The sequence below is a fragment of the Lissotriton helveticus genome, chromosome 9 (genome assembly GCF_964261635.1).
Source record: "Lissotriton helveticus chromosome 9, aLisHel1.1, whole genome shotgun sequence".
NCBI classification, from domain to species: domain Eukaryota; kingdom Metazoa; phylum Chordata; class Amphibia; order Caudata; family Salamandridae; genus Lissotriton; species Lissotriton helveticus.
The window spans coordinates 1,269,318,690-1,269,345,117 of NC_136070.1; the positions used below are offsets into that span (position 1 = coordinate 1,269,318,690).

Here is a 26,428-nt window from a genome sequence, read left to right on the forward strand (position 1 = left end):
TCTCCCCGTCATAGTGTCATTGAGCATATTGTCCCAAAACATATACCCCTATACCCATACTTACCTTATCCAAACATTAAAAAAAACCATGCTTTTACCATTCATGCATTTACAACGAATTTCGTTGTAAATGTATGCGTGGTAAAAGCATTTAAAATGTAATGCCATGCGTTATAATGGCATTGCGGAGTAATGGTACTTTCTTAATTAAAGTATGCGGAGTGAGGGTGTGCGGAAAGAAAGTTGCGGAATAATGGGTGTTTACCCTCCCCAGGTAAGTACATTGGTGGCACGGCGGCCCACATCTCCAGCAACATACCCATATTTTTTCACCACTGATTTGAAAATGCACAGGTCTCTCTCATTGATGGCCAGCACCGACATACACTTTTAGACACACCTCCCGCCACAAATTCTAGAATTGCGAACTTTAGAGCTGGGGATCTACGTTCGAATCTCGGCATCAGCTCAACATCTTGTGATTCCAGGCAAATTCCTTTGTCTCCCCGTGCCTACCACAAATGAATGTGTTCTTCTGTAATGTAAATTGTGCTCATGCCATGTTGTCAAGTTCGCGCTATACAATATTGCAAGGAAAAATAAAGTAGGGAAACTTGAGTTCACACACTACTGAACGCGCACTCTTAAGGGCATCAGCAGTGCACTGTGAATCGGAGCGTTTCACAGGCCTGTCACAGATAAGAAATGCTATTGAAACGAAATCCTACAAAACAATATACTACTGGTCGGCAGCAATTCATACCCGGACAACGTCGGGACGGGCTGCTAGTGTTCTATAAACAACAAATAACAAAATCGAAGAACAAACTATGCATAAAGCCCATACTGAGGGGAAGCAAAGTAGAACGCTGACGGAGGCAATACATTTGAGATACAGGCTGAACTCATGAAGTGTACTTATGCTGTTACACAAAATAGACTTTGGTCAGATTTACTACTATTTGACACAAGGCGGCACAGCAAGGAAAGTTTGTATCAAAGGGAGAAGGAAAAAATGACCATATGTATTAAACATATGGTACTTTTCTTTCTCTCCCCCCTGTGTGCTGGTGCACTTTTGCCTGCTATGCGCCAACGAACACACCTTTGCGCGACAGTGAAAGGGTGTGTGCGTTCTCTAAAGCAAAGGTTTAGTACCGGAAGGAGCCCCTTCCAGAATAAAATCTATCCTTTCGTACATTTCTCACTTTGTACGTGTGCTGTACAATGGAGAACACACTCACAGTTGGAGAATTAAGTAGAAATGAAAACATTTCTCCTCATTGTGCCTACTTCGTAGAGGTAGAGGCGTTTGGTTTTGGTGTAAACCCCTGGCTCAGAATGTTAGTAGACTTGGGGCCATATGTATCAAGCAAATTCGCATTCGCAAGCGCCGAAATTTGCAGAATTTCGGTGTTTGTGAATGCGAATTTGCCAAATGGTATGTATGAAGGAAAATCTGGTGCAAAACAAGGAATTGCAAAATTTGTGATTCCTTATTTTGCAATTGCATTTAAGGAATCACAAATTTTGTGATTCCTTAAATGCAATGTATGAAGCAAAAAAAAAATGCAAATTGTCCTTATGGAATCGCAAACTATCACCAACTTCAAGTTGGTGGTAATTTGCGAATTCCTTGAAAAATGCACATTTTTGCATTTTTCAAGGTGCCATGTGACGGGCATGTATGTGTGCCACATGTGCACCCATGCTTAAAATAGGGGTGCAACAGGGTGTCCTTTGGACACCCCTGCACCCTTGAAATTATTCTCAATTTGCGATTCTCAAATTGCGAATCGCAAATTGAGAATAACTTCCCATTCATTCCTATGGTCCTCCTGGCCCATAGGAATGAATGGGAAAGTATTCCTTAATTGAGATTCGCAATTTGCTCATCGTAATTAAGGAATACTAAGAATGTGCATAAAAAATTGTACATACATCCCTATTTGCGATTCTGAAATAGCGATTTCTAAAAAATTGCTATTTCAGAATCGCAAATCAGGTTGATGATACATATGGCCCATGGTTGGTTGTATGGGAATGCCCACGTGCCACCCATGAAACGCCCCCTTGATGCACAGTAGCGCATAGCGAAGCTTTGCATTACTTTGGGATACATTTCAATGCAAAGCCTGGTTTGTGTTGGATGGTAAACCCTGCGCCAACACTCTGTGCTGGGATCACTTCCAAAAAGTGAGGCAAACCGACGCAAAGCATTTGTAGATATGAGCCTTTGCGCCTTGGAACAGACTGACAGAGGCTGGGGTCTATAGATTACTGACAGGCAAGTGATGGAGCCCTGCTTATTGATGTATTTCCAGGTGCAGCTGTGATGATACTGCTCTGTAAAGCACCATGACATGCTCAGTAATGCCGCCCGCTTCCCTTGCGCATGGATAATCAATTTAGCAAAACATGTTTTCACTGCACAGTATTAGCCCCAGACATCCTGCCTGGGAATTACACCGGCTCTAAATCCAATAATCCTCCCAGTCTGGAGTTCAGGAGAGGAGCAGTCCTCGTGTCAGTGAGCCTCAGATGTGGGGGGTGAGAAAAAAATGATCTTTCGGTCTGTGGGTACCACATGACACCGCATCCTCCCTGTAATAAGAAAGCAGCCTCCCACTGTGGGACCCCTGGAAATGGTTTACAAATTAACAAATACATGCATTTTTTTCTTCTTTCTCCACATGGATAATGTTTTCCCCTGGAGATTTCCCTTCCACTACATTTTCACGAATTATGGGGCATATTATCAAGGGGGTTTATCTCTGCTTTTATGGCTTTAAAAGCCAAGAAAGCGGAGATAAAGTTATCTCCCTATTACGAGCTAGTAGGAGATAGCGACCATCTTGGGCCCCGCTTTGCATGTCAGTGATATTTATCACTAATGACATGCAAAGTGGGCGTGCCAAGATGTTAGCAACTGGAAACAGTCGCTAACATCGCTATCTCCTATTACCAATTTATGGAGATATTCACGCTAAGCGCGAATATCTCCAAAAGCTAACACCTGCCCTGAGCAGTTCTTAGCCATGTTATCCAATGGGGGGTGGATAACATGGCTAAGAGCATTAGCTCGGTAATGCATGAATATCGCTGACTTCAGCGATATTCATGCATTGCGGCCGTTTTTTATCGCATTTACGATAAACCTTGGTAATACCAAGGTTTATCTGTGGTAAAAATCGCCGCAGCTCAGTGGTAAAATTTTGTCTCTAACCAAGCAATAGCGATAATTATCGCTATTGCTTGGTTATAGGTGTAAATCTTTGACCACTAACAGGGTAGAAATGGCGCATGGGGAGGTGTGTCAAAACCACAAACATACGTAGGGGCGTTATAAAGAAAAAAGAGCTTGTAAATAATGTACCTGTGCTCACCCATTAATTATGTTGCTAAGCTATGTTTGCACAACTCCTTAGCTAGAAAAACTGTTTTGAAACCTTCTCTTTTTGAGCTATTTTATCGTTTTAATCCTTTTTAAATGTATATATTGTAATTGTTTTTAAATGTTTTTAAACTCATGCTCATAGATTACCAGGCAAAGATTGACATCTAAGGTTGTTAACAACAGGGTGAACAGTAGTATTGGAGTCAGAAAACATTGTAATACTTGTTTTATACTAACTCCTTTGGTTTTAAGGATATTTTGTATCTTTTTGTGTATAACTTTTGTGTATTATATGTTTTTGTAATACATGTAACGGTATCATTATATGTGCTTTTATGGCTGTATAGCCGAAATAACGTTTTTTGACTGACTGACTGACAAACCTAAATGTTTGAGGATGTTGAAAGCTTTTCACTTCATTCCACTCTGGAATACCTCTCTATGAGAAAATGTGTTTGTATATTTACACAATATGCTAGGTGTAATATTTGCATCAATAAATCCCTGTATGACCGCAAATTTACTTTGAGGAATTCCTAAAGTGGATTTGCTCTTGTAAATTAAGTCATTTGCAAACATAATTTGAATTTATCTGCTCAAATGGGTTTGTGAATGAGGTCCTGGGTGTATTTAAGAGAATTTACATATCTAAGGCCAAGATCACCCAAAATGTCATTCCCAACCACTGTAAATTAGCACTTCTTAGTTTCTCCCTGAGGCCCTCACTCTAACTGCGGTGGGAGCACTGGGAGCTAAAACTGCGGGGGAAAATAAGGATACCGCGCCTTGTGGTATTACCACCAAACATCAGGATTCTAGGTTCTGAGTTTTGAGTTCTGAATATCAAAATAAGACACCATAGGCTAGTTACATCACTTAGCAAGCAGTCTATTAGAGAAACGTTTATGAATTACAAGAGTTCTGGCTGGATTTCGAGATATGGGGCCCATTCACAGAACTAACTTAAGACAAAATCCTAAACTTTCTACTTTTGGTATTCACAGAAGTTAGGATTTTGTCTTAAATATGTCTTAAGTCTGTCTTAAGTCTGTTTTAAGACAAATTTAAGGCAAAATCCTAACTTCTGTGAATACCAAAAGTAGTAAGTTTAGGATTTAGTCTTAAGTTAGTTCTGTGAATCGGGCCCAAGGAAACCAACTCTCAAGTTTTATCTAACGCTTACTGTAAAGGAGGGTTGTCAAGTCTAATTTATATTCCTAATCTCATACATCGTTTTGCACTAGATTCAGATTGGGATTTGTCCACCACCTTGTTGCCTTCCCAAACATGAAAATTTGCCCCCCCGGATTTGATTCCATGTCCATGTGATGGACAGAGTAAGCAAAGCACTGTGCACTTTATGTTGTTTTGTGGTTTTTATTCTGGATTTAGAAGTTATTACCTAAAATCACTTCTGCTTACGTATGGCAATGGATCGCATATTGCTGCCCTAAAATATTTGTCTGAATTAAATGTTGCTTGGGTGTGTCTCAATGTAGCACTTTTTATCATTAATGCAATTAACATACGTAAAAGCATCTCTATTTCATTATAGGGATGACTCAACCAAGTTTTTAAATGGAGGTTGTTCCCCTTTTAAAGATTTCTAAGTGTTTTCAGACATGACTGACTCTGTTTCCTTGTTGAATATTGAGTATTACTTTGCACTATCTTTAATAACCTTTATGCTACCTATGTGTAATGCATCGAGCTTCTATATATGTATGTATACTTTTATGGTTGTTTTAAACATACCGAATTTAGGGCCAGACGTATGACGCTTGCATTTAGTGAGTCACAAAATTGCGCCAAATTGCAACTCGCAATTTGCGACTCGCTAAATGCAATGTACAGCTGTGTCTCAGACACTGTTTGCGATTCCCAATGGGGTCGCAAATTGCATGCCTCATCCATATTCATGAGGCAAGCACAATTTGTGACCCCATTGGGAATGGCCAGCACGGTATGCATTTAAAAAAGAAGAATGAATCTTTTCAGTCCCTGGGACCACTGCCTGCTCTTAAAAAATGAAACTGAAAAGCTTAATTTTTCTTTTATAAATGCACCCCGTGCTGCCCATTCCCAATGGGGTCGCAAATTGTGCTTGCCTAATGAATATCGATGAGGCATGCAATTTGCGACCGCATTCACAAAGGGGAAGGGGTCCCCTGACGGCCCTTTCTCATTTGCGAGTGGCTTACCGCCCTTTTGAAAAGGGTGGTAAACTGCAAGTATTTGGTGACCGCAAATGCAGTCTCAAAACAATCATGCATAGGTGTGAGACTCGCTATTAGGAAGGGAAACCCTTGGCACGCCCCTTCCTAATAGCGAATCGCAAACCATATTATGCGAGTCGCTAATACGTTAGCGACTCACAAAATATGGTTTGTACATGGGGCTGACCTATTTTGCGGTCGCAAACGGGCCAAATTCCGGTTTGCAACCGCAAAAACAGGACGTGCATCTGCCCCAAAGTTTTCAAAATCGAGACACAACAGGCAGTTTCGATTTTATCAGCATAAGAAAAACAAATTCTCGCTTGTGCTTGTATTTATGCCATACACATTTCTTCAGGTTGTAGCTGCAAGAATTTGTGCAGAAAAATAATAAGGGGTATGCTAATTCCGGTGCACTCATGTAAAGTGGAGAAGAAGTGATGTCACAATATGGAGGCCTCACAGGCTCGTTCTTCTTTCCTGTAAGTTAATGTAAAGGGGTATATGAGGTGACGTCGCACTAAGGAAGCGTCACAGACTCGTTCCGGTGAATTCATGTATAGTGGCATATTAGGCGAAAGGTCACAGGCGTATTCCAGTGAGCTCAAGTAGGCGGTGAACTGTATGCACATAGGTTTCAGCCCGCGTCGCTAAACTAAACTGCGATAAGAGGTTCTGTTTATTTACTGGTGCTGTTCCCATTGCAGGAGTCTGGAGTAAACCCACCCGTTCAGGCCGGATGAGGGAGAAGAGGGCGGACTTCGTGACGGGCGTCCTCGGCGGGAGAGTCATTGCGGCTGGAGGACTAGGTACTCTTAAATATTATCATTAGATAATTTGTGTGCACAACAGTTTATTAAAGGCTGAATCTGCTGGATAGTTAACATAATTACTAATGTGTAGGAATGCCATGCGGAATAGTATAGAGACTTGTAATGTGAAATGGGAATCAAAACTCTGCAGAATACATACAAATAGTAATAATGCGAAAGAACCACCTGCAGAACAGTGTAAAGAGTATTCATGTTGAAGAACTCCGTTTAGGATAGTATAACGATTATAAATGTGAAAGAACATACTGAAGAATAGGTATGAAGAGTATTAATGTGAAAGAACATCCTGCAGAATGATATAAGGAGTATTAATGTGAAAGAACATCCTGCAGAATGATATAAGGAGTATTAATGTGAAAGAACACCCTTCAGAATATTATAAAGAGTATTAATGTGAAAGAACACCCTTCAGAATAATATAAAGAGTATTAATGTGAAAGAACACCCTTCAGAATAATATAAAGAGTATTCATGTGAAAGAACACCCTTCAGAATAATATAAAGAGTATTCAAGCAAAAGAAAAACCTTCAGTATAAAGAGTATTAATGTGAGAGAACACACTTCATAATAGTATAGAGTATTAAAGCGAAAGAACAACCTGCAGCATAGTAAAAAGAGTATTAATGCAAAAGCACACCCTTCAGAATAGTATACAGAGTATTAATGCGTAAGAACGCCCTGCAGAATAGTATAAAGAAAATTCATGCAAAATAACATCCTGCAGAATAGTATAAAGAGTATTCATGCAAAAGCACCCTCTTCAGAATAGTACAAAGAGAATTAATATGAAAGAACAACCTGCAGCATAGTATAAAGAGTATTCATGCAACAGAACATCTAGCAGAATAGGTTTAAAGGTTATTAATATGATAGAACACCCTGAAAAATAACTTTCAAGACTATTAATGTGAAAGAACACCCTGCAGAATAATGCAAAGACTAATAAAATGAAAGAACACCCTGCAGAATAGGTATATGGAGTATTAATGTGAAAGAATGAACTGCAGAATAGAATAAAGATTATTTATGTGAAAGAACCACCTGCATAATAGTATAAAGAGTATTAATGCGTAAGAACAACCTGCAGAATAGTATAGAGTATTAAAGCGAAAGAACAACCTGCTGCATAGTAAAAAGAGTATTAATGCAAAAGCACACCCTTCAGAACAGTATAAAGAGTATTCATGCGTAAGAACACCCTGCAGAATAGTATAAAGAAAATTCATGCAAAATACCATCCTGCAGAATAGTATAAAGAGTATTCATGCAAAAGCACCCTCTTCAGAATAGTACAAAGAGAATTAATATGAAAGAACAACCTGCAGCATGGTATAAAGAGTATTCATGCAACAGAACATCTAGCAGAATAGGTTTAAAGGTTATTAATATGATAGAACACCCTGAAAAATAACTTTCAAGACTATTAATGTGAAAGAACACCCTGCAGAATAATGCAAAGACTAATAATATGAAAGAACACCCTGCAGAATAGGTATATGGAGTATTAATGTGAAAGAATAAACTGCAGCATAGAATAAAGATTATTTATGTGAAAGAACCACCTGCATAATAGTATAAAGAGTATTAATGTGAAAGAGCACCGTGCAGAATAGTATAAAGAGTATTAATGTGAAAGAACACCCTGCAGAATAGTATAAAGAGTATTAATGTGAAAGAACACCCTACAGAATCGTATAAAGAGTATTGATGCAAAGAACAACCTGCAGTATAGTGTAGAGTATTCATGTGAACGAACACCCTTCAGAATAGTATAAATATAAAGAGTATTGATGTGAAAGAACACCCTGCAGAATAGTATAAAGAGTATTCACGTGAAAGAGCACCCTGCAGAATAGTATAAAGAGTATTAATGTGAACGAATACCCTGCAGAATAGTATGAAGAGTATTAATGTGAAAGAATACCCTGCAGAATAGTATAAAGAGTATTCATGTGAAATAACACCCTACAGAATCGTATAAAGAGTATTGATGCAAAGAACAACCTGCAGTATAGTGTAGAGTATTCATGTGAAAGAATACCCTTCAGAATAGTATAAAGAGTATTAATGTGAAAGAACACCCTGCAGAATAGTATAACGAGTATACATGTGAAACAACAACCTGCAGGACAGTATAAAAGTTTTATTACGTAAAAACACCTTTCAGAACACTATAAAGGTTATTAGCATGAAAGAACACCATTCAGAATAGGTATAAAGAGTGTTCATGCGAAAGAACACCCTTCAGAATAGTATAAAGAGTGTTCATGCGAAAGAACGCACTTCAGAATAGTATAAAGAGTGTTCATGCGAAAGAACACACTTCAGAATAGTATAAAGAGTATTAATGCAAAAGAGCATCCTTCAGAATAGTATAAAGAATATTCATGCAAAAGAACACCCTTCAGAATAATATAAAGAGTATTTATGCAAAAGAGCATCCTTCAGAATAGTATAAAGAGTATTCATGCAAAAGAACACCCTTCAGAATAATATAAAGAGTATTCATGCGAAAGAACACCCTTCAGAATAGTATTAAAAATATTCATGCGAAAGAGCACCCTTCAGAATAGTATAAAGAGTAATAATGCAAAATGGCACCCTTCAGAACAGTATAAAGAGTATTCGTACGAAAGAGCACCCTTCAGAATAGTATAAAGAGTAATAATGCAAAAGAGCACCCTTCAGAATAGTATAAAGAGTAATAATGCAAAATAGCACCCTTCAGAACAGTATAAAGAGAATTAGTACGTAAGACCAACCTGCAGAATAGTATAAAGAGCATTCATGTGAAAGAGCACCCTTCAGAATAGTATAAAGTGTATTAATGCGAAGGAATATCCTGCAGAATAGTGTGTGTTGCCTACTCCAGATTTATGGAGCCACTCAGAGCCTGCTCCAGCCATGCTGACAGCCCTCGGGATCAGCTCCCCTTCGCAAATGGATATCTGTGATTTTGCTGATTGAAGACTTTGTGACTGCAACAGGCTTTGGGGCACATGCATCACGCCTTTTCCTGTTCGCAAACGGGCCAATTTGCAGAATCGGTCCATTTGTGAATGGGAACAGGCCTTTTCCTATGCAGGTAGGTTTTGACATTCGCAATTCAGGTAATTGCAATTTTCTGCCATTACCTAAATTGCGAATGCATTTAGCGAATCATAATTTGCAATTTAATAATGCCGATGCCTGTAGCCTTTGCTAAATGCGAACTGAGCATTTAGGAAACGCTAATTACCATGCACTCAAGTTGATGGTAAAATGTGCATGCTTTGGAAAATGCTGTTTTCAAAGTGCCCTTAGCGCACGTGTGTGCTTTTACATGTGCACACTTACCTTTTTTTGTGGGGTGCTTCAGGGTGTAGGATTAAGCCCCCGGGCACTCTTGGACTTGCATACACTTTGCGATTACCAATTTGGTAATCGCAATTAGCGAATGCGGCCTGTGGGCCAATAGAAATGAATGGAGTCACATTACCTAAAAGTGATTCGCCATTTCTGAATCGCTATTAGGTAATATTCAGGAATCCCATTTTTTTGGCAATTCCTACATGCATTGCATTTTGCTATTCTCAAATAGTGAATCAGTAAAATTTGCTACTTGGGAATCGCAAAATACGGGCTTGATGCAAGTGCCCCATAGATACCTAATTTGTATAGCCAAAATTGATGGTGAACATAGAGCAGTCCCATTCAGGTATAGGCAGGGCCACTGGAACTGTGTGATTTTGCAAAAGTGGCATTTTTCCGCGTAGTTATAGATTTGCCACCTATTTCATCATCAGCTGCATAGTCTGCAGATTTGAACAAAAAAATTAGTTTCTAACTCAAACGGTTCAAAAGTTGCAAAAAACGCAGTAGTAGGTGTTGTCACGTGGTTGAAGGCCCTTTTCACAGGAGGTTGACTCATCTTTCTCTTGCTTATTGATACATTTGAGTATCAAACTGCTACTAAAGAGGTATATCCTATGTCCAGAGTTAACAAGTGTAAAAATGACAAAATGTTAAAGTGGTACTATCACGAAATGTGCCGCAATACTCTGCATAATTAGCCTTTTTGTGGCGCATAATTTGGCCAACCTTGCCGCATATTCTGGCCCTTTCTTGCTACATAATTCTAGTGGCCAGGGTATAGGAGTGTTGAACAGAAGCAAACCCCCATAGGGATCTTTCCCCAAAAAAGTAAATACTATCCTAACACTTGTTCTCACATATGCTGTGTTTTTGTTGTGTTCCTTGTCTGTCAATGGAGGCCCTTAATGCATATGGCTTATTTTTTCTAGAGGGAAAGCAGTGGTTTTGCAGCTGATTGTATTTAACTTTCACCAGTTTTTGCTTGAAACTTTCATTGAGTTTACATTTTTTCAATGAGGGGAGATAACACATTTCCCCTCAGACACCATTTGTCATTGTGATGCAGCTTTTCCTGGGGGCCTGGAAGATAACACATTACTGAGCTGTGTAAAGAGGCATAGCAGATGCTGCCTTTTAGGGATATGAAAGTATTAATATGCTAAGTACATCTGAAATTAAAATAAACAACGCACACATTCACAAAAGCAAAACTAAATGGGATTTATTGTAGTTTCGGAGGAAATTACTGCTAGATTGAGCAGAAAAGTAATTACCTCTTACAGCTTCACGAAAATCCCTTCTCTTGGTTCACAATGTCGAAGAGATTTTTTTTCTACTGACATTTTTCTCAACAGGCCGAATTTCTGAATGGGTCTGTCTCATTTCTAAACTGGTTGGTGGCTTTGCTCTTTTTTAGTTCTGAACTGTTTGTATTTCACCTTAAAACATTATGGAGCATATTATCAAGGGCTATATCTCCGCTTTTTTGGCTTTAGTAGCCAAAAAAGCGGAGATAATATTATCGCCCTATTAACAAGGCCGCGCTAACATGCATTAGAGCATGTTAACAGCCGTTTTCCCCATGCCTCGCATCGCTAATCAGATGCAAGGTAGGCGTTCCTTTACAAAACAACACGAAAAAGATCGCTAACTGTACTTCGCGGTATTAACAAGCCAGCCCAGGACACCCATAGCGATATTAAAAGCTGCGCTAACCGCGGTTATCGCCGGAAGCTAACATCTGCTAAATGTCAGACTTAGCTATATGTATAAAGGGAGGTGGATCGTCAGGCTAAGTCCACCATGGCCTATCAACAAGGAATTCCCTATCGCTGCAGTGTTATCACTGGATTTCCAGCGATAAACCCGCATTTCGCCGCTATCACTGGATTAATTATCGCCTCGGAGATTAGCGTTGTTAATATCGCGCTAACCGGGCGATAACATCCAGCGATAGCCGGTGATGAATGGAAACACGCTATGCGCGCTTTGCGATATTCATCGCCATCTGTTGATAATATGCACCTTAATGAGGTGTGTATAGGGGCGAAGAGGAGTACTGTCTTCTAGTCCCTACAAGGAGGAGCTCTCACATCCCTTCCTCACATTGTCAACGCCTCGCTAACCCAAGGCTCCTTCCAGGACAACCTGAAGACCAGGCAGACCCCCCTCCCCCGCTGAGAAAAACCTACACTTCAAACAACTGAGCTTACCAACCTCTGTCACATAACCCACCTCCCATCTTCTATTGGAAAACTTATCTAGAATTCAGTTGCCACCCAGTTACATGGCTAAACATGTGTGCCTCTATCACGCTGCCTAAACTGCGAATGTGTCTGAATCACTCATTCCTTTAACACGCATGCTGTTACCACGCATTTCGTGGTAAAGGTATGATTGTTTTAGGGCTGTGTGGTGAAGATCCCACCCTAAGCAACCCTCTCTTAACCATAACAACTACCCGACCCCCCCTGGGCCCTAAAAGTACCCCGACCCCTCCAAGCCCTAAAAAAAACGGATGCACCCTGAGCCCTAATAAGATCTTCGAACCCCTGAGCCCTATAAACTAGCCTGACCCCCCAACCACTAACAAGTACCCCAACCCCCCATCGAGCCCTGAAAAGCACTCCAACCCCACCCTGAGCCCTAAAAACAAACCCGACCACCCAGAGTCCTAAAAATTACTCGACCCTCTAACCATGAGCACTAAAAATGACTCCAACAAGCCCTAACAACTACCCGACTCCCCCTCAAGCCCTAAAAAGCACCCCAACCCCACCTTGAGCCCTACAAATGACCCGACCACCCTTAGCCCTAAAAACTACCCTGACCCCCCCTAGCCATGAAAACAACCCGACCCATTAACCCGGGGCCCTAAAAACTACCCACAGCCCTTAAAAACTACCCCAACTCCCCTCAAAACCCAGCCCAATTTACCTCATAGCATCTTCTCCCGATCCTTCCTATTCATGGGACCGCCCACCCTAGCATCTAGACCACGCATATGCCTTAACCACGTATTGCGTGGTTAAGGCAAGTCCTTGTGTGGGAATGGCACACACCATGCAACAAAGTCGGTCTGCCAGAGTAAACAGATTTAGCTGTGGGTAAACCGGTGACAAGATGGCATCGTCTCCCCCCTCCGGTGGCAGCTGAAAGGAACTCCGATGTCCCCTCGCAATCTCCAAGCATGTAGATGGAGGCCTCCATGAATGGGGTGGAGAACCATCCCCTTGGTTGGGAGAGAAGGTTTGGCCTGAATGGAAGTCTCAGCCGGGGATATGCGGAGATGCACAGAAGGTCCGCATACCACACAGTTCTTGGCCCGTCTGGTGCAAGGAGAATTACTTGGACCCGGTCTTGGTAGATCTTCCTCAGAACCAGAGGAATCAAGGCTACGGGGGGAACGCGTAATGCACCTGAAAGTTCCACCTCAACTGAAACGCCCCCAAGGCTCCCCTCATTGGATATTGGAGGGTGCAGAACTGCTGGCATTGAGCATTTTCTGAGGACGTGAAGTCCACTTGAGGAGTGCCCCGCTGGGCGAAGATGTCTTGAACAACCTCTGGTAGAAGACGACATTCGTTGTTGGCACGGTAACGCCAGATCAGGCTGTCAAATCTGACTTTCAGAGACCCCATTAGGTGACTGGCAGTGAGCCAGATCCCTTGGCTGTGTTCCCAAGTCCCAAAGCTTTCAGGCAAAAGAGGTGCGCCCATACACCCCTTTTCTTGTTGATATAGCACTTCGCAGTCATATTGTCCATCAAGATCTGGACGGACCAATCTAGGCTGGAAGGAAGGGAGGTCTAGAGCACAGCTGAAACAACCACAGATCCAACAGAGTGATGTGAACAACTTGTTCTTCCAGAGACCAGAGGCCTCAGATCCCCATATCCCCATGATGGTTTCCCTACTATAAGGTGGAAGCATTGGTCACTACCATAGTCACAGTCGAAGAGGGAGTGAACGCCATCCCAGACGTTAGGTTTGCCTACCAAACCACCTCCACAACAATCCTCAGGGAGATTACAATGCGGCCTACCAGGTCTCCTCTGTACTGTAGCCACTGCCTGCAGAGGCACCACTGGAGGGCCAACATGTGAGTGTCACTAAGAGAATGCAGGAAGCCAGCAGACCAAGGAATATGAGGACCTTCAGGATTGGACTTGCACGCCTTGCTGGAAAGCTGAAATAATCTCGTTGGTGTTGGATATCCTGGGGGGCAGAGGGAAGGTGGCAAGCAAGCAGGGTGGTGTCCAGTCTTGACCCTGAAAACTTTAGTCATTGGGAGGGGCCACAGGTGAGATCTGAGCTTATATATGGAAAAGCCTAGGTTGAACAGCATGGACTCCGTCGACAGCAGAGGGCGCAATACACCTCTAGTGATCCAGCAAGTCGTCCAGGAAGGGGAAGATGAGGATGGTAGATTACCCAACTTTCTGAGATGGGCCAACACCACCGCCATCACCACCGTGAAGACTTGAGGCATGGTCGTTAAGCCAAAGGGTTGTACTACAAATTAGTAGCGTGTACAGCAACTACAAATCACAAGTTCTTCGGGTGTGAATGCTGTACAGGGATGTGGAAGTGCGCATCCTGATTGTAGAGTGACACTATCCAGTCTCTGAACTCCAACTCCAGTAACACGTGAGCTAAGGTCAGCATCATTAACTTTTCCTTTTGGAGGAAGAAGTTCAGTTCTCTGAGGTCCAGGAATGTGTAACAAACCTGGCCTTTTTCACGTTTTGGCACTAACTCCACTACTCCTTTGTAATACAGCTAGGTGGTCTGGAGGGGAAGAGCAGTATGGGTCAGATCATTATGGCGGTGAGCTTCTGTTCAACACTCCTATACCTGGCCACTGGAATTATGTGGCAAGAAAGGGCCAGATTATGCGGCAAGGTTCGACCAAATTATGAGGCACAAAATGGCTGATTATGCAGAGTAATGAGGCACAGGCACAGGTGGAGCCTGAAGGAAGGGACGGGTGTAACCCCTTTCTATAATATGGAGGACCAAGAGGTTCAAAGTGATGGCCTTCCAGGGCCGGAGTAAACAGGGCTCCGGCTCTCCCACAGGCTGCATGTGGTATTAGTAGAGAAAACTAAGGGTCCGATTCACAGAATGAACTTAAGACTCAATCCTAAACTTACTACTATTTTGGTATTCACAGAATGCACTTACTACTTTTGGTATTCACAGAAGTTAGGATTTTGTCTTAAGTTTGTCTTAAGACACATTTAAGACAGACTTAAGACAGACTTAAGACAGACTTAAGACAGACTTAAGACAAACTTAAGACAGACTTAAGACAGACTTAAGTAAAAATCCTAACTTAAGTCTGTCTTAAGTCTGTCTTAAGTTTGTGTTAAGTCTGTCTTAAGTCTGTCTTAAGTTTGTCTTAAGTCTGTCTTAAGTTTTTCTTAAGACAAACTTAGGACAAAATCCTAACTTCTGTGAATACCAAAAGTAGTAAGTTCATTCTGTGAATACCAAAAGTAGTAAGTGCATTCTGTGAATACCAAAATAGTGGTAAATGTAGGATTGAGTCTTAAGTTCATTCTGTGAATCGGGCCCCCGGTCTGTTTTTCTGGTGGCGCAGGAAGGAGGAGGCGGAGGAGGGTTGTTGGATGGTTCCCTGGCCCTTCCCTCTGGCTGTGCCACGGTATTATCTAACCAGTGGCTTTGGCTATTGTAGTTTCAGCGGTTGATATTGATGTCACTGGTGAAATGAGAACCCCTCGAGAAGCCACAAAAACTATGCAACCGGCCATAATCTCTTGAGGGGGGAGGGAGCTCTGGTCCCATGGAAAGGACAGTAGCCTTGTTGATGCCGTACCACTCCAGTGCTGAAACGGCTTTATTGCCAGACAACTGCACCCCATCGAAGGGCAAATCCATCAGATTGGCTTGAATGTCCAACAAAAGTTAGAAGTTCGGAGCCAAAAAGTATGACTCTGAATCAGTGGTCTTCAAACTTTTTAATGCCACATCGCCCCCTTCCCCTCCCTCCAGTGGAAAAAAATCACTGGAACCACCTCAGAATTTTTCACAATTATTCTATTAAATTAGCAATGTTTCAACATGCCTACGCTTATTTAAACATCGCAGTTTACTTCTGCTACCGTTTAAAAATGCAATCAAATACATGATTGCCAAACATACTATTGTGGTCAGACAGGCCTTACTAACATGTAAAAGTATCCACAATGTGATTATTAGAAGTGGGGGAGGGGTTTTGAAGAATATTTTGAGTCCCTTCCCTTTTGGCACCTTCTCCCAGCTAGGATGTACATGACAAAAGATGTTAGTGATGGCCCATTACAGAGCCTTTTCCTGCAGCCATTTTTTGCAGGTGAAAACAAAGCACTGTTATCAGCATAATGCTTCTATTGGCCAGAGCCTGGTGCCCCCCTGGATCACTTGAGGCCCCCTACAGGGGCCCGCCCGTCAATTTGAAAACCCCGGCTATGAATGGAGTTGGAAATGTATATCGCCCAGGCCACAGAATCTGCTGTGTCCAGACCATGTTCGATAATGTGACGGGAGGCGTTCTAGCCATCTTGAACAACTTCCTGCAAACAAGCTTTCATGTCCTCCGGTACATGAGGCATCACAAGTTGTGCCATATCCCATAAGGCATGGGAGTGCCTTGTGAGGAGGCAGTTGGCATTGATGGATTTCAGGGCCAAACTCTCCACTGAAAAGACCTTCATCCTGCGAGACTTCCAGCCTTTTGTTTCTCTTTCAGAAGAAATTGTAGGGAAGGGCACCCCTGATGGACCAGATGAGCAAGAGGGTTGTACAACCAAACTCTCAGGTGGAGAGTGGGTTGAGAGAAAGGGTGGGTCACCCAGAGTGGGGCCATAGCGGCGTGCCCCCACTCTATTTACCAGCAGGGCAGAAGACTGTTTTTCCCTTACTGCACCACAGGTTGACATAATTGAAGGAAAGTAGAAGTTCCACAGTTGGTACGTATGGCAAGAGAACTTCTGTAAGGACATTAGTTTTAATGTACGTCATTGGTGATTTTGGATCCAACTCCTCTGCAGCCTTTTGCATTATTTTATTGACAGACGTAACTTCAGGCATTGGTGGTCCAGTCAAGAAATCCTTAGCTAATTCCGGGGAGGGTGTTCAAGCCACTCGCAGAAGATAGTTCTCCTTCACCACCCTCCATCACCACCAGTGTTCCCACAAGGGTATAGTTCCAGGGGATTAGAATCAATTAAACAAATTATGGAGCCTGTTCCTGTATTACCCCATTTCTATAAGTCATTGTGTCTCCCTTCGTCATCTGGCTTGTTGCGGGACTTCAGAGACCGGCACCAGTGGCATCGGTTCTGGCGGAATTGGTGCCATCCAAGACATCGTAGGTTGCAAAGTCGTATAGTGAAGAGGTAGCAAGCACTCCCTACTGGTATCTTGAGTACATTGAAGTTTTCCAGAACCCATCAGATGGCTGGGAGAAGTTCTACAGGTGTGGAATCTGCAGGTAGAATTAGCCATCAATAATAGTGCTATAGAGGTACTTCTCATGTGCTACAAAGTGCATTTTACAAACCTGCGGCTGGAGACCTCTGCCTTCACCTCTCCTCCACAGCGGCAGAGATCTCTGTACTCATAGGTATACTACTTTTAAGTGTGGGCAGGCTAGGGTGAGTAGTGGGAAGATGTGTAATAATTACATAAATATACATGGGGTTAGCAGAAATTTAAAGAGGAGTTTGACTGGGGGGTATTGGGGGGTGTGATCTTCAGATTTCCCAACAATCTCGCTGGGACATCTTGTTAAAATACATTATATGAGAAGCAGCACATGAGGGGGGCTAAAGGGGCTGCGAAAAGAAAGGAGGGTGGATTGTTAGGATTACTTCAAATAGAATATTTATCAAACTAATCAACATTTTTTAGGTCTTCAAAACATAGAAGAGAGAGAGTGTATTTTTCAGGTTTCCCATGTGAAATCCGACAGGCACATCACAATAACTGACTGAAAGCAATTGTACCCAATTATTTACAACATAATTAAAAAAATTTGGGGAGGGGTGGTGTAACACACCAACTCTCTCCCCCAAGCTGTGACCTTGCACACTTGTAACTCGTTTGAGTCCAATGCAAAATTTGCACTGATATGTTTTTCAAACTTTCCCTCCTAGTTGTTTCCAAATGTTGGCATGCCTCATTAGACACTGACACCCCCTTCTGCCGGGGACACCAAGTCAAGTCAAGTCAAAATTTGTATAGCGCACTACTCACCCAGAGGGTCTCAAGGCGCTTGAGGGGGGGGGGGTTCGCTACTTATCAAATAGCCAAGTTTTTAGTTGTTTTCTGAAGGAGAGGTGGTTCTGTGTAAGGCGGAGGTGGGTGGGGAGAGAATTCCAGGTTTTGGCCGCTAAGTAGGAGAATGATCTTCCTCCCATGGTGGCTCTTCGGATGCGTGGAATTGTGGCGAGGGCTTGATTGGACGATCGTAGTTGGCGGGTGGGGGTGTAAAAGGTCAGGCGCGTGTTGAGGTATCTAGGTCCTAGGTCGTATAGGGCTTTGTGTGCGTGGGTGAGGAGACGGAACGTTATTCTCTTGTTGACGGGGAGCCAATGAAGGTCTCCGAGGTGACCGGATATGTGATTGTGGCGGGGTATGTCTAGGATGAGTCGGGCGGAGGCGTTCTGAATACGTTGGAGTTTTTTCTGTAATTTGGCTGTGGTTCCGGCGTAGAGGGTGTTTCCGTAGTCCAGTTGGCTTGTGACAAGTGCTTGGGTGACCGTCTTTCTTGTTTCGATGGGGATCCCTCGGAAGATCTTTCGGAGCATGCGTAAGATGTTAAAGCATGATGATGAGATGGCGTTGACTTGTCTGGTCATCGAGAGGGAGGAGTCTAGAATGAATCCCAGGTTGCGGGCATGGTCTGTTGGTTTGGGTGCGCTGCCCAGGGCCGGTGGCCACCATGAGTCGTCCCATGCAGAGGGGGATGATCCTAGGATTAGGACTTCCGTCTTGTCTGAATTCAGTTTTAAGCGGCTGTTCTTCATCCACTCGGCTACGTCTTTCATCCCTTCGTGTAGGTTGGTTTTGGCGGTGTTTGGGTCTTTGGTGAGGGAGAGGATCAGCTGGGTGTCGTCGGCGTAGGAGATGATGTTGAGGTTGTGCTGGCGTGCGATGGATGCGAGGGGGCTCATGTAGACGTTGAAGAGGGTGGGGCTGAGAGATGATCCTTGTGGTACGCCGCAGATGACTTCAGTGGCCTCTGATCTGAAAGGGGGAGGCGAACTCTCTGGATTCTTCCGGCGAGGAACGAGATGATCCAATCCAATGCTTTTCCTTGTATCCCAACGTTACTGAGGCGTTGTACAAGGGTGCTGTGACAGACCGTATCAAACGCTGCGGAGAGGTCCAGGAGGATGAGGGCAGCTGTTTCCCCGTTGTCGAGTAGTGTTCGGATGTCGTCTGTGGCTGCGATGAGGGCGGTTTCGGTGCTGTGTTTGGCTCGGAAGCCGGACTGTGAGGGGTCGAGGGAACCGTTAGACTCGAGGAAGGCGGCGAGCTGACTGTTGACGGTCTTCTCTATGACTTTGGCAGGAAATGGGAGGAGCGAGATGGGGCGGTAGTTCTTAAGTTCAGTGGGGTCTGCTGTAGGTTTCTTCAAGAGGGCACTGAGTTCGGCATGTTTCCAGCTTTCCGGGAAGGTAGCGGTGTTGAGGGAGCAGTTGATGATATCCTGGAGATGGGGTGCGATAATGGAGTCGGCCTTGTTGAAGATGTGGTGGGGGCATGGGTCGGTTGGTGATCCGGAGTGAATGGAGTTCATCAGGCGGATGGTGTCTTCGGTGCTGATCGGGTTCCAGGCGCAAAGGGTGGTGGTGGGGGGCTTCAGTTCGGTGACACCCTCTTCTGCCGGTGACACCCCCTTCTGCATCATCAGTCATTGACACCTCCTTCTGCCAGTGACACCCCCTTCTGCCGGAGGGATCTGTAAATACAAATTATACGCCTAAAAATAGTAAGGGCACTGCAACTCACAAATGAAACCTCTAAAGTTAGCACAGCCTTAAGCCTTAAAAGTGTCAAAACTGGTGGAAATGTACTCCAAACCAGCTTTGGAGTAAGTCAAGCACTGTGCATGACAGACCACTGGTACTGCAACACACTCCTTTAGACAACAATGCAAAAAGGGAATTAAAGTAACACCCAGCAGGAATTAATGTTAAATTAATGAAATTAGTTTGACATGTAAATTCCAATACTGTCATATACCATAACAGACTGCCAAGGCTTATGGGCATTGCAGTGGAGGGGAGGGCCCTTGGTGACCATACAAAATGTGATGAAATATGTACTTTTCTGGACATTACAAAACATTATTGAGGTGGTGTGCCACTGTGAAAACACACTGACAAGTCATTTGTTCTCATATAAGGCAGGGGGTGTGCCTTTCTAGGGTGGGAAAGGAAGCAAGACACCTTCATATTTCAATAATCCTGGGGAAGGATTTTCTGTACTAGAAAAACAGCCCCTCATGGATTTAAAAAGTTAAAAGAAAATTGAGACTTTTTGACCATGCATGCTGCTGGGCATTGTCTGCTGTGCAGAATATCTACCAAAAATGTATGATTCTCCACATACCCATGGATATTACTACTAAGGTTTTAAGAATGATCACAAATGCAACAATCTAGCCAAATTGCAAGCGTAAGACTAAGATGTGCGACTTCTGGAGCAATTCCAAAGAAGTAGCAGGATGGGGTCAGCATCTTTCTGAAGGGAGGGGCTTCCAGAGGGAGGTTTACTTCAATCCTGTGCAAGCGCTGCCCAACCAAGATGGTGCGTTGCATGCAGCGTACTTGGGGGAGCTCTGGCGCCTTGCCTTGTAGGGGAGGCAGATGGGGCGAACCTCCGTAGACCAGTTGAGTTTCTTAGGGACCAGTCTGTTGTGGTTGAATTGCCACGGTCTTTTGAGTTGGCCCTGAGGGGGTAAGTCTGTCTTTGGGATGTTGATCTGCAGTTAGAGTTCAGCTGGTTTTGAACCTGCAAAGTGCTTGAACTCGGTTATACTTTTTGTTAAAGGAAGCATGTAGTTCGGTGGAGCCCCGGATGTGTCGGTCTGCACATAGCCTCTCTTCAACAATGCACCAAGAACCTTCTCAAGTAGGCTGGAGACGGCTTGTCCCACATACAGGGGCGGGGCTTGGTCAGTATGACTGGTGTGGTATGAGGGGCGGTGATCTTCAGATTTCCCAACAAACACGCTGGGACATCTTGTTAAAATACATTATATGAGAAGCAAGGCATGAGGGGGGCTTTAGGGGCAGCAGAAAGAGAGGAGGGTGGATTGTTAGGGTTACTTTAAACTGAATATTTTTCAAACTAACCAACATTTTTTAGGCCTTCAAAACAAAGAAGAGAGCAAGTGTGTTTTTCAGGTTTCTGTCAAATCCCCTGTGAAATCCGACAGGCACTTCACATTAACCGACTGAAAGCAATTGTACCCAACTATTTACAACATAATTACATTTTTTGAGGAGGGGGGGTGTAACACGCCAACTCCCTCCCCCAAGCTGTGACCTTGCACACTTGTAACTCGTTTGAGTCCAATGCAAAATTTGCACTGATTTGTTTTTCAAACTTTCCCTCTTAGGTGTTTCCAAATGTTGGCATGCCTCATTAGACACTAACACCCGCTTCTGCCGGTTACACCCCTTCTGCATCATCAGCCACTGACACCCCCTTCTACATCATCAGACACTGACACCCGCTTCTGCCGGTGACACTCCCTTCTGCATAATCAGCCATTGACACCCTCTTCTGCCGGTGACACTCCCTTCTGCATAATCAGCCATTGACACCCGCTTCTGCCGGTGACACTCCCTTCTGCATAATCAGCCATTGACACCCGCTTCTGCCGGTGACACTCCCTTCTGCATAATCAGCCATTGACACCCGCTTCTGCCGGTGACACTCCCTTCTGCATAATCAGCCATTGACACCTGCTTCTGCCGGTGACACCCCCTTCTGCTGGTGGCACCCCCTTCTACATCATCAGACACTGACACCCGCTTCTGCTGGTGACACTCCCTTCTGCATCATCAGCCATTGACACCCCCTTCTGCCGGTGACACCCCCATCTGTATCATCATTCATCAACCCTTGACACCTCCTTCTGCCGGTAACACCCCCTTATTCATCATCAGCCGGTGACACCCCCTTCTACATCATCAGCCATTGACACCCGCTTCTGCATCATCAGCCATTGACACCCCCTTCTGCCGGTGACACCCCCTTCTGCATCATCAGCCATTGACACCCCCTTCAAGTCAAGTCAAGTCAGAATTTATATAGCGCACTACATACCCATAGGGTCTCAAGGCGCTTGAGGAAGGGGGTGGGGGGTTATTTATCGAATATCCATGTTTTAAGTTGTTTCCTGAAGGCTAGGTGGTTTTGAGTAAGGCGGAGGTGGATGGGAAGGGAATTCCAGGTCTTGGCCGCTAAGTAGGAGAAGGATCTTCCTCCCATGGTGGCTTTGTGGATGCGCGGTACCGCGGCGAGGGCTTGGTTGGACGAACGTAGCTGGCGGGTGGGGGTGTAAAAGGAAAGGCGCGTGTTGAGACAATCAGGTCCAAGTTCGTATAGGGCTTTGTGTGCGTGGGTGAGGAGACGGAACGTTATTCTCTTGTAGACGGGGAGCCAGTGAAGGTCTTTCAGGTGAGCGGAAATGTGGTCTGTGCGGGGGATGTCTAGTATGAGTCTGGCTGAAGCATTTTGGATGCGTTGGAGTTTTTTCTGAAGTTTCGCGGTGGAACCGGCGTAGAGGGTGTTTCCGTAGTCCAGACGGCTTGTAAGCAGTGCGTGGGTGACCGTTTTTCTTGTTTCGGTGGGGATCCAGTGAAATGTTTTTTTGAGCATGCGTAGGATGTTGAAGCATGAAGATGAGACGGCGTTGACTTGTCTGGTCATCGAGAGTGAGGAGTCCAGGATGATGCCCAGGTTCCGTGCGTGGTCCGTCGGTAAGGGGGCTTTTCCTAGGGCCGTTGGCCACCAAGAGTCGTCCCAGGCGGAAGGGGATGAGCCTAAGATGAGGACTTCCGTTTTGTCCGAGTTCAGTTTCAGACGGCTGTGCTTCATCCACTCGGCTACTTCTTTCATCCCTTCGTGTAGGCTGGTTTTGGCGGTGATTGGGTCTTTGGTGAGTGAGAGGATCAGCTGAGTGTCATCAGCGTAGGAAATGATGTTGAGGTTGTGTTGACGTGCGATGGTTGCGAGGGGGCTCATGTAGACGTTGAAGAGGGTGGGGCTGAGTGATGATCCTTGCGGGACGCCGCAGATGACTTCGGTGGCCTCTGACTTAAAAGGGGGGAGGCGGACTCTCTGAGTTCTTCCAGCGAGGAACGAAATGATCCAGCCCAATGCTTTTCCTTGAATTCCGATGTTTCTGAGGCGTTGTATCAGGGTGCTATGGCAGACTGTGTCGAAGGCTGCGGAGAGGTCACGGAGGATAAGGGCGACTGTGTCTCCGTTGTCCAGTAGTGTTCGAATGTCGTCTGTTGCTGCGATGAGGGCGGTCTCGGTGCTGTGTTTGGCTCGGAAGCCAGACTGTGAGGAGTCGAGTGATTTGTTGGTTTCGAGGAAGGTGGCGAGCTGATTGTTAATGGCTTTCTCAATGACTTTGGCAGGGAATGGGAGGAGCGAGATGGGGCGGTAGTTTTTGAGTTCGGTGGGGTCAGCTGTGGGTTTCTTCAGAAGGGCGCTGAGTTTGGCGTGTTTCCAGCTTTCTGGGAATGTGGTGGAGTTAAGGGAGTAGTTAATGACATCTCTGAGATGGGGTGCGATAATGGAGTTTGCTTTGTTGAAGATGTGATGGGGACATGGGTCTGTGGGGGAACCTGAGTGGATGGAGTTCATCAGGCGAATGGTCTCTTCTGTGGTGATTGGGTTCCATTCGAAAAGGATATTCGGAGGAGGTAACGGTTCGGAGGTGAGTGGGGTGGACTGGTTTACAGGTTGGCTGTCAAAGCTGTTATGGATGTCGGCGATTTTGTCATGAAAGAATGAGGCGAGGGAGTCGCAGAGGACTTGAGAGGGGGTGATGTCGTTAGAGCTGGCGGTGGGGTTGGTGAATTCTTTGATGATGTTGAAAAGTTCCTTGCTGTTGTAGGCGTTGTTGTCAAGTCGGTCTTTGAGTGATGATTTCTTGGCTGTCCGGATTAGTTGGTGGTGTTTGCGGGTGGCCTTTTTGAAGGCGGCTTGGGTGATAGTGTTTGGGTCTGTTTTCCAATTTTTTTCAAGGGAACGACAGAGCTTCTTGGATTTCTTAAGGTCATCGTTGAACCAGGGGGCGTTCTTGCTTCCTTGCTTGATTTGATGTTTCTTCAAGGGTGCTAATTTGTCGGCGGTTTGGGTTAACCATTGTGTGAGGTTGATGGCGGCTTGGTTAGGGTTCGTTGAATAGGCAGGGGGTTTTTGAAGAAGCGATGTGGAGATCTGGTCGATTGTGATTTTGTTCCAATTTTTTCGCAGAGTTGGTTGAGGGTGGTTGTGGATCGAGGTCTTATTGTAAATAAAGTGGATGCAGCTGTGGTCCGTCCAGTGGAGGGGTGTGGTATGAGTGAAGGAGATATGCTTGCTGGAAGTGAAGATAGGGTCGAGTGTGTGTCCTGCATAGTGTGTGGGGGTGTTAACAAGTTGTTTGAGTCCGAGATTGGCGAGATTGTCCAGAAGGGTGGTGGTGGTGTTACTGTCGTTGCTCTTTTCCAGATGGAAATTGAGGTCTCCCAGTAGAATGTATTCTACCGAAGGGAGGGCGTGTGGGGTGATAAAGTCAGTGATGTCTTCGCTGAATTTTGTACGGGGTCCTGGTGGCCTGTAGAGGAGGGTGCCCCTAAGTGTTGTCTTGGGGTCGGTGTGGATCTGGAAGTGAAGGTGTTCGGCGATAGCGAGGTTGTCATCTGAGCTGGTTGAGACGCGGATGGTGTTCTTGTGGACGATGGCGATGCCTCCTCCTGTTTGGATGGGGCGGTCCTTACGGATGATCTTGTAGCCGTCCGGAATGGCTATGGTGATGTCTGGAGCTGAAGAGGCATTCATCCAGGTTTCTGTTAGGAAGGCGATGTCCGGAGAAATGGTGTCGAGTAGATTCCAAAGGTCGATGGCGTGTTTGTGAACCGAGCGGGTGTTGAGAAGGATGCATTTAAGGTAGTTGGTGTTGGATCTCTGTTTGGTGTTTGTGGATTTGGATTGGGGCTTGACGCAGGTGAATTTGCAGGAGTGGCAGGTGAAGGGTCCATGGGTGTGTCCTGGTGCTGCTTGGGCGCATTTAGTGAGTCGGCCGGGGTTGAGTGCAAGGAGGGAGGAGGCGTCGTATGTAATGCGGGGAGGATGGGTGAAGCGGGGACCAGGGGGTCTGGCTCTGGGCGCGGTCCAGGCGCGGACGGGCGTAGACGGGCTTACCTTTGGCGCACCTTCGGCACGACTGCTGCGCGTGAACGCTGCGCGTAAATGCATCAGTCATAAATGGGTATTGGAGGTGGGCGGAGCGAGGGAGGGGCAGCTGGGAGGCGGGAGCGGGGGGGGACGGGCTGGAGTCAACAAAATGGCAGCAAACAACAACAAGGGCAGACAGGACGAGATTGGGGCACGACCCAGGCACAAATTATTATTAACGTAATGCGAGCAGGCAGGCACAAATAAATTAGGCAGCAGTGGGCAGCAATGCGGGCAAAGCGACTGGTGATGCGATATCCTTAAATACAGCCTTGAATGAATAATAGCGGAAAATGCGATCTCAAACACAGGCACAAATAAATTAAATCAGCAAATGCGAGCAAGCAGGCACGAATGCAGTGGGGAGTGTAGCGCTACGATACCGATAGCCAGGGAGCCAGGGAGGAGCGACCGCGTCTGCAGGAGTCAGGCTGGGCCCTTCTGCATCATCAGCCATTGACACCCCCTTCTGCCGGTGACACCCCCTTCTGCATCATCAGCCATTGACACCCTCTTCTGCCGGTGACACCCCCTTCTGCATCATCAGCCATTGACACCCTCTTCTGCCGGTGACACCCCCTTCTGCATCATCAGCCATTGACACCCTCTTCTGCTGGTGACAAGTCACATTACACAGAGAACAAGTGTAAGGAGGCGACGAGTTATAAAAACATGTCATTTCCCTGAGAGTTCATTTTCTTGTTTAATTAACATAAAGCAGGCTTCTTGCCATAGAATGCCCATCCACTTACAGCATACACTTAATGCTGAACAGTTAGTACAATTAAAAACTAATTAAGATAGGGAGTTACCATCCAGGGCCTAATGAGTGTTGTACTCATTAGGACCAGCATCGCAATGATCTGAAATGAAGCACTTACATCACTTGAGCCCATCAGACGCCCTCCCTACAGTGTCCCTGCTTTCTATGTTCCGGTTTGTGGCTTTGGCTGATAACAACGGCCCAGTCCACAATCACAATTTTGGTCATAAACACAAGTTTACAACCGAATTTCCCTTTTTTATGCCTGTTAGGAACCCACGAAGGGATTCTGTTGGGGTGAAAATCTACTGAGCGGGTGAGGGCAGGGCACCCCCCCTCCCCCACTCCCCCTGTGCGAACCTGGTCACTTTGGAGAGTTGGGCAG

The 26,428-nt window shown here is 45.0% G+C and overlaps 1 protein-coding gene across 1 annotated transcript in view; it reads left to right on the plus strand.

Moving 5' to 3' along the window:
• Positions 1-26,428, plus strand: part of KLHDC8B (kelch domain containing 8B) — an 840,178-nt gene that overhangs the window by 671,259 nt on the left and 142,491 nt on the right. The window contains exon 5 of the mRNA XM_078661833.1: positions 6,321-6,422. Within this exon, the coding sequence (XP_078517959.1) occupies positions 6,321-6,422 (102 nt within the window). The remainder of the gene's footprint in view (positions 1-6,320; positions 6,423-26,428) is intronic.